General features: G+C 42.0%; 1 protein-coding gene across 3 annotated transcripts in view; it reads right to left on the bottom strand.

Moving 5' to 3' along the window:
- The window catches only part of ano1b (anoctamin 1, calcium activated chloride channel b), a 31,333-nt gene that overhangs the window by 16,183 nt on the left and 5,150 nt on the right, over window positions 1–10,000 (bottom strand). For all 3 annotated transcript variants that reach the window (XR_015526789.1, XM_087312636.1, XM_087312635.1), the window contains 4 exons: window positions 7,613–7,924; window positions 6,407–6,505; window positions 511–662; window positions 79–133 (listed from right to left, as the gene is read on the bottom strand). Coding sequence is in view for 2 of the 3 variants with exons in the window: in XM_087312636.1 (XP_087168762.1) it covers window positions 79–133; window positions 511–662; window positions 6,407–6,505; window positions 7,613–7,924 (618 nt within the window). In the remaining variant the exon portion in view is untranslated. The remainder of the gene's footprint in view (window positions 1–78; window positions 134–510; window positions 663–6,406; window positions 6,506–7,612; window positions 7,925–10,000) is intronic.

Genomic DNA, 10,000 nt, shown 5'->3' with positions numbered 1-10,000 from the left:
ACAAGAAGCAAAACACAGACATTCACCAGATGAAACACGGCAATAACGCTGTGTATAGGGCAAACTCTTCATACTCACTAATGAACTTCTGGTTTTACTGTCAAAAAAGGAATCTTTGTCAGACAAATCAAACCTGTGAAGACAAAAGGTTTTTCAATAGAGAAAACAAGAACAAGAAGAAAATGCAGACTTCACTTGCTAAAAACGTGCATATCCTGAGTAACGTCATCAGTGATCACTGACAGACAGGACATTCTCACTGTCAATCTGTTGATATCATTAGCTTGAATATTGTCTGCTTACAAAGCATATATTAACACTGCCATGTTTATTTGGCAATATCGCATAACCTTCACCCTCTTGCTAAGTATTAATCATCTGTAAATGAGGAGTGAGGTGCTCTCCGTAGTGTGTGTGTGTGTGTGTGTGTGTGTGTGTGTGTGTGTGTGTGTGTGTCCAGAGCGCTGCTGGGTTTTCTCTAGTGTGTCTCTGAAAATCTTGAGGACTCACAGATGCTGTTTTTCTCTGGAGAATGGGTACGACAGGTGCTTGAGGTTCTGTGCTTTGTTCTCCTCCAGGTTTGGATGAAGAGGATCTGTTATTTTACTGATGAAGGCATTAATTTTCTCCATAACACCACTGCTGTGTTTGACCTCGTACATCTGCAATCAAAGTGCAGTGTCATCATCACATTATCACAGTCAGAGCACAGTGTCATCATCACATTATCACAGTCAGAGCGCAGTGTCATCATCACATTATCACAGTCAGAGCGCAGTGTCATCATCACATCATCACAGTCAGAGCGCAGTGTCATCATCACATTATCACAGTCAGAGCACAGTGTCATCATCACATTATCACAGTCAGAACACAGTGTCATCATCACATTATCACAGTCAGAGCACAGTGTCATCATCACATTATCACAGTCAGAGCACAGTGTCATCATCACATTATCACAGTCAGAGCACAGTGTCATCATCACATTATCACAGTCAGAGCGCAGTGTCATCATCACATTATCACAGTCAGAGCACAGTGTCATCATCACATTATCACAGTCAGAGCACAGTGTCATCATCACATTATCACAGTCAGAGCACAGTGTCATCATCACATTATCACAGTCAGAGCGCAGTGTCATCATCACATTATCACAGTGTCATCATCACATTATCACAGTCAGAGCGCAGTGTCATCATCACATTATCACAGTCAGAGCGCAGTGTCATCATCACATTATCACAGTGTCATCATCACATTATCACAGTCAGAGCGCAGTGTCATCATCACATTATCACAGTGTCATCATCACATTATCACAGTGTCATCATCACATTATCACAGTGTCATCATCACATTATCACAGCCAGAGCGCAGTGTCATCATCACATTATCACAGTGTCATCATCACATTATCACAGTCAGAGCACAGTGTCATCATCACATTATCACAGTCAGAGCACAGTGTCATCATCACATTATCACAGTCAGAGCACAGTGTCATCATCACATTATCACAGTGTCATCATCACATTATCACAGTCAGAGCGCAGTGTCATCATCACATTATCACAGTGTCATCATCACATTATCACAGTCAGAGCACAGTGTCATCATCACATTATCACAGTGTCATCATCACATTATCACAGTCAGAGCACAGTGTCATCATCACATTATCACAGTGTCATCATCACATTATCACAGTCAGAGCGCAGTGTCATCATCACATTATCACAGTGTCATCATCACATTATCACAGTCAGAGCACAGTGTCATCATCACATTATCACAGTCAGAGCACAGTGTCATCATCACATTATCACAGTCAGAGCACAGTGTCATCATCACATTATCACAGTCAGAGCACAGTGTCATCATCACATTATCACAGTCAGAGCACAGTGTCATCATCACATTATCACAGTCAGAGCACAGTGTCATCATCACATTATCACAGTGTCATCATCACATTATCACAGTCAGAGCGCAGTGTCATCATCACATTATCACAGTGTCATCATCACATTATCACAGTCAGAGCACAGTGTCATCATCACATTATCACAGTCAGAGCACAGTGTCATCATCACATTATCACAGTCAGAGTGCAGTGTCATCATCACATTATCACAGTGTCATCATCACATTATCACAGTCAGAGCGCAGTGTCATCATCACATTATCACAGTGTCATCATCACATTATCACAGTGTCATCATCACATTATCACAGTCAGAGCGCAGTGTCATCATCACATTATCACAGTGTCATCATCACATTATCACAGTCAGAGCACAGTGTCATCATCACATTATCACAGTCAGAGCACAGTGTCATCATCACATTATCACAGTGTCATCATCACATTATCACAGTCAGAGCGCAGTGTCATCATCACATTATCACAGTGTCATCATCACATTATCACAGTCAGAGCACAGTGTCATCATCACATTATCACAGTCAGAGCACAGTGTCATCATCACATTATCACAGTCAGAGCACAGTGTCATCATCACATTATCACAGTGTCATTATCACATTATCACAGTCAGAGCACAGTGTCATCATCACATTATCACAGTGTCATTATCACATTATCACAGTCAGAGCACATTGTCATCATCACATTATCACAGTCAGAGTGCAGTGTCATCATCACATTATCACAGTGTCATCATCACATTATCACAGTCAGAGCACAGTGTCATCATCACATTATCACAGTCAGAGCACAGTGTCATCATCACATTATCACAGTCAGAGCACAGTGTCATCATCACATTATCACAGTGTCATCATCACATTATCACAGTCAGAGCGCAGTGTCATCATCACATTATCACAGTCAGAGCGCAGTGTCATCATCACATTATCACAGTCAGAGCACAGTGTCTTCATCACATTATCACAGTGTCATCATCACATTATCACAGTCAGAGCGCAGTGTCATCATCACATTATCACAGTGTCATCATCACATTATCACAGTCAGAGCACAGTGTCATCATCACATTATCACAGTCAGAGCACAGTGTCATCATCACATTATCACAGTCAGAGCGCAGTGTCATCATCACATTATCACAGTGTCATCATCACATTATCACAGTCAGAACACAGTGTCATCATCACATTATCACAGTCAGAGCACAGTGTCATCATCACATTATCACAGTCAGAGTGCAGTGTCATCATCACATTATCACAGTGTCATCATCACATTATCACAGTCAGAGCGCAGTGTCATCATCACATTATCACAGTGTCATCATCACATTATCACAGTCAGAACACAGTGTCATCATCACATTATCACAGTCAGAGCACAGTGTCATCATCACATTATCACAGTCAGAGTGCAGTGTCATCATCACATTATCACAGTGTCATCATCACATTATCACAGTCAGAGCGCAGTGTCATCATCACATTATCACAGTGTCATCATCACATTATCACAGTCAGAGCGCAGTGTCATCATCACATTATCACAGTGTCATCATCACATTATCACAGTCAGAGCGCAGTGTCATCATCACATTATCACAGTGTCATCATCACATTATCATAGTCAGAGCGCAGTGTCATCATCACATTATCACAGTGTCATCATCACATTATCACAGTGTCATCATCACATTATCACAGTGTCATCATCACATTATCACAGTCAGAGCGCAGTGTCATCATCACATTATCACAGTGTCATCATCACATTATCACAGTCAGAGCACAGTGTCATCATCACATTATCACAGTGTCATCATCACATTATCACAGTCAGAGCGCAGTGTCATCATCACATTATCACAGTGTCATCATCACATTATCACAGTGTCATCATCACATTATCACAGTCAGAGCGCAGTGTCATCATCACATCACATTATCACAGTGTCATCATCACATTATCACAGTGTCATCATCACATTATCACAGTGTCATCATCACATTATCACAGTCAGAGCACAGTGTCATCATCACATTATCACAGTCAGAGCGCAGTGTCATCATCACATTATCACAGTGTCATCATCACATTATCACAGTCAGAGCACAGTGTCATCATCACATTATCACAGTGTCATCATCACATTATCACAGTCAGAGCGCAGTGTCATCATCACATTATCACAGTGTCATCATCACATTATCACAGTGTCATCATCACATTATCACAGTCAGAGCGCAGTGTCATCATCACATCACATTATCACAGTGTCATCATCACATTATCACAGTGTCATCATCACATTATCACAGTGTCATCATCACATTATCACAGTCAGAGCACAGTGTCATCATCACATTATCACAGTCAGAGCACAGTGTCATCATCACATTATCACAGTCAGAGCACAGTGTCATCATCACATTATCACAGTCAGAGCACAGTGTCATCATCACATTATCACAGTCAGAGCACAGTGTCATCATCACATTATCACAGTCAGAGCGCAGTGTCATCATCACATTATCACAGAGCACAGTGTCATCATCACATTATCACAGTGTCATCATCACATTATCACAGTCAGAGCGCAGTGTCATCATCACATTATCACAGTCAGAGCACAGTGTCATCATCACATTATCACAGTGTCATCATCACATTATCACAGTCAGAGTGCAGTGTCATCATCACATTATCACAGTCAGAGCACAGTGTCATCATCACATTATCACAGTCAGAGCACAGTGTCATCATCACATTATCACAGTGTCATCATCACATTATCACAGTCAGAGTGCAGTGTCATCATCACATTATCACAGTCAGAGCACAGTGTCATCATCACATTATCACAGAGCACAGTGTCATCATCACATTATCACAGTGTCATCATCACATTATCACAGTCAGAGCGCAGTGTCATCATCACATTATCACAGTCAGAGCACAGTGTCATCATCACATTATCACAATGTCATCATCACATTATCACAGTCAGAGTGCAGTGTCATCATCACATTATCTCAGTCAGAGCACAGTGTCATCATCACATTATCACAGTGTCATCATCACATTATCACAGTCAGAGCACAGTGTCATCATCACATTATCACAGTGTCATCATCACATTATCACAGTCAGAGCGCAGTGTCATCATCACATTATCACAGTGTCATCATCACATTATCACAGTCAGAGCACAGTGTCATCATCACATTATCACAGTCAGAGCGCAGTGTCATCATCACATTATCACAGTCAGAGCACAGTGTCATCATCACATTATCACAGTCAGAGCACAGTGTCATCATCACATTATCACAGTCAGAGCACAGTGTCATCATCACATTATCACAGTCAGAGCACAGTGTCATCATCACATTATCACAGAGCACAGTGTCATCATCACATTATCACAGTGTCATCATCACATTATCACAGTCAGAGCGCAGTGTCATCATCACATTATCACAGTCAGAGCACAGTGTCATCATCACATTATCACAGTGTCATCATCACATTATCACAGTCAGAGTGCAGTGTCATCATCACATTATCACAGTCAGAGCACAGTGTCATCATCACATTATCACAGTCAGAGCACAGTGTCATCATCACATTATCACAGTGTCATCATCACATTATCACAGTCAGAGCACAGTGTCATCATCACATTATCACAGTCAGAGCACAGTGTCATCATCACATTATCACAGAGCACAGTGTCATCATCACATTATCACAGTGTCATCATCACATTATCACAGTCAGAGCGCAGTGTCATCATCACATTATCACAGTCAGAGCACAGTGTCATCATCACATTATCACAGTGTCATCATCACATTATCACAGTCAGAGTGCAGTGTCATCATCACATTATCTCAGTCAGAGCACAGTGTCATCATCACATTATCACAGTGTCATCATCACATTATCACAGTCAGAGTGCAGTGTCATCATCACATTATCACAGTGTCATCATCACATTATCTCAGTCAGAGCACAGTGTCATCATCACATTATCACAGTGTCATCATCACATTATCACAGTCAGAGCACAGTGTCATCATCACATTATCACAGTGTCATCATCACATTATCACAGTCAGAGTGCAGTGTCATCATCACATTATCTCAGTCAGAGCACAGTGTCATCATCACATTATCACAGTGTCATCATCACATTATCACAGTCAGAGCACAGTGTCATCATCACATTATCACATTATCACAGTGTCATCATCACATTATCACAGTCAGAGTGCAGTGTCATCATCACATTATCTCAGTCAGAGCACAGTGTCATCATCACATCACATTATCACAGTGTCATCATCACATTATCACAGTCAGAGCGCAGTGTCATCATCACATTATCACAGTGTCATCATCACATTATCACAGTCAGAGCGCAGTGTTATTATCATCTGTTTCTACCTTTCTGGTGGGCATCTTCAGCTTCATGAACTCGGCCTCTCGACACAGAACACTCCACGGCGCATGAATCTTCACGAAGCCCACCCCAGGGGTCTTGGTCTGAAACACAGAGCGAACACACACACACAGCACAGTGTAAAACACTGACTCCAGACCTGCAGATTTCACTCTTATCAGGGATTATACCATCAGATAAATCAGAGCAGTGTTTACAGCGGAGCCGTGCAGAATCTACAGCTCAGAACAAACCCGCTCACAGTCAGCATGAATGAAAGCGCGCGCACACACACACACACACACACACACACACACACACACACACACACAATAACGCAGTCAGAGAAACACTCAAGTATAAACATTCAGCAGCATTAACTCATCCGGCTCTTTATAATGCGTCACACTGAAGCAGAAATGAGCAGTAATAATGAGCTGAACTCTTTCTGACGTGTCCACGAACACACTAAAGCACACGTGAGGGATGTTTTATTATATTAACTGTACACATTATACTAAATCAGCTGTCTTAGTGATGAACATTTCTCCACTATAATGATAACAGCATATAAGACTGTGTATATAACACTCAACACACTCTGACATTCAGACAACTGTTAATGTCTATACTATAATATACAACTATAATACAGCCTCATGTAAACAATGACAGCAGCAGCGCTGTCTTCACTAACCATGCCTGCATGTGATTTTAACATCTGATTATATGTGTGTGTGTGTGTGTGTGTGTGTGTGTGTGTGTGTGTGTGTGTGTGTGTGTGTGTGTGTGTGTGTGTGTGTGTGTGTGTGAATGAGGAAATGAGTGCGTCAGATTGAGTTTCTAGCATGGACCAAAAAAACACCTCGACAGCTGCTGCAGCCGTCTGGAACGCCAGAACACACTCCTGGAGTTTAGCAGGTTTAATGAGTAAAACACACACGCAGCTGTATTACATGCTGAAGAACGTTTTTCACACACACACACACAGACACAAACACTAGATTAAGCAGATTCATGACGACACACAGACACACAGACACACTGATGGCTGCGGCGACACCTCCATGATCAACAAACACCACACGGTCCGTAATCAAACACACAGATAACACCAACAAACACACCACACACACATGAGTTATTAGTGTGCGTGTTAGTGCATGTGTCTCTACATGTATGTGTGCATGTCTGCGCGTGTGTGTGTGCACCTCCTCGTCGTGCTCCAGCTCCAGCCCCATCTCCTCCAGGCTCCTCTGGAACTCTTCTCTGCGCTGCTGCTTTTGGTCATCCTGCTGTGGGCTCGGGCTGTGGGCGTCGCCCCTGTGGCTGGTGTGCGGAGCTGCAGAGCGGCTCAGGGTTCGAGTCAGAGCGTTGTCCTTCAGCCTGCAGGTGTGTCGGCGCGAGCTGCTGCTCTTCTTCAGGTGATACGTCAGGATATAATCCACCTTCCTCTGACCGTCCTGGAAGAACAGGCCGCGGCGGCAGCTAGTGTTCTCCTCAGGGGTCAGAGACTTCAGCAGCTGCACACACACACACACACACAAACACAGAGAGAGAGAGAGAGACACTGATATGTATTAATAGGATTTATAATTACTATTATATTATCATTCATTTATTTTTCTTCAGCTTAGTTCCTGTATTCATCAGGAGTTGCCACAGCGGAATGAACCGCCAACTATTCCAGCATATGTTTTACATAGTGGATTCCCAGTACTTGGAAACACCAATACACATTCATTCACTCACACACACACACACACATTCACACACACACACACACACAATACGGCCAGTTTAGTTGATCAGTTCCCTTATAGATTGGACTATGGGGGAAACCGGAGCACCCGGAGGAAACCCACGCCAACACGGGGAGAACATGCAAACTCCACACAGAAACACCAACTGACCCAGCCGAAACTCAAACCAGCGACCTTCCTGCTGTGAGGCCACAGTGATAACAACTGACTGTATCTTTGTACCTATATCCAAGCTAACTCACTAAAGTATCAGTAGAGTATTAATAGGGTATAATTGAAGTATTGGTAGAGTATTAGTAAAGAATTATCAAAGTATCAGTGGTGTATCGGTAGAGTATTAGCAGAGTACCAGCAGAGTATTACTAGAGTGTCAATATTGTATTGGAGTATTAATAGAGTAATCTCAGAGTATTGGTAGTATTAGTAGAATATTATCAGTGTAGTGATAGAGTGTCGGTGGAGTTTTAGTAAAGTATTAGTGGTGTATCAGAAAGAATTGGTAATAGAGTCATATAAGAGTATTGATATGGTAATAGTAGAGCAATATCAGAATTTTGGTAAAGAATTAGTAGAGTATTATCAGAGTGGTGATTTTGGTATTGTGTATTGGTGGAGTATTAGTAGAGTATTAGAAGATAATCAGCAAAGAATTTGTGAAACATTAATAAAGCAGCACTAGAGTATTGTTAGAATATTAGTGGAGTATTGTCAGGGTATTAGTGGAGTATTGTCAGGGTATTAGTGGAGTATTATCAGGGTATTAGTGGAGTATTATCAGGGTATTAGTGGAGTATTATCAGGGTATTAGTGGAGTATTATCAGGGTATTAGTGGAGTATTGTCAGGGTATTAGTGGAGTATTATCAGGGTATTAGTGTAGTATTGTCAGGGTATTAGTGGAGTATTTTCAGGGTATTAGTGGAGTATTTTCAGGGTATTAGTGGAGTATTTTCAGGGTATTAGTGGAGTATTGTCAGGGTATTAGTGGAGTATTGTCAGGGTATTAGTGGAGTATTATCAGGGTATTAGTGGAGTATTGTCAGGGTATTAGTGGAGTATTTTCAGGGTATTAGTGGAGTATTGTCAGGGTATTAGTGGAGTATTATCAGGGTATTAGTGGAGTATTGTCAGGGTATTAGTTTATTAGTTGAGAGTTTTAGAGTATTAGTATAGTGTCAGTAAGGTGTTGGATTAGTGTCAGTGGAGTATTGTAGTCCACCCTCACACTATTCTTGTTGAGAAGCATGTCGTGTTTGTAAATGAATGTAAGTATCAGCCCACACAGTCCCCTGAGTAACAGTACTGCAGGTCCTCCTTCACAGTGATACAGCGTGAGGAGTATTAGCAGGACCCTGAAGAGTGACTCGGCCAGATGATCTACACACTGATGTGCAGCAGCTGTTGATCAGAGCCGGCTCATCTTCAGCCCAGATCCACTCAACATCTGTGAGAGTCTGTCAGATTAACGTCTCATTATGACTGCTCTACACGCTATCACACCATGAGTAATGAGCAAAATAAACTACACACACACACACACACACACACACACACACACACACACACACACACACACACACACTAATACACTGTCAAACATCTTCTACATCAGTTTCCTTGAACTGGAGAGTGTGAACTGTGGAAACACAGAGAGCTCAGATTACTGTAGTGGCATCAGTCTCACACACACACACACACACACACACACAAACACACACACACACACACGCAGTGTTCAGACAGGTGTGTTGTGCAGATGTGACTCCAGATTGTGACAGTAATCTTAGATCAGGAATATTTGTGTAAGGTGGTCATTTATAAGGTCAGCTTTTTCTGT

The sequence above is a fragment of the Danio rerio genome, chromosome 25 (assembly GCF_052040795.2).
Source record: "Danio rerio strain M-AB ecotype USA chromosome 25, GRCz13ab, whole genome shotgun sequence".
NCBI classification, from domain to species: Eukaryota; Metazoa; Chordata; class Actinopteri; order Cypriniformes; family Danionidae; genus Danio; species Danio rerio.
This window is presented reverse-complemented; position numbering and strand designations above follow the sequence as displayed.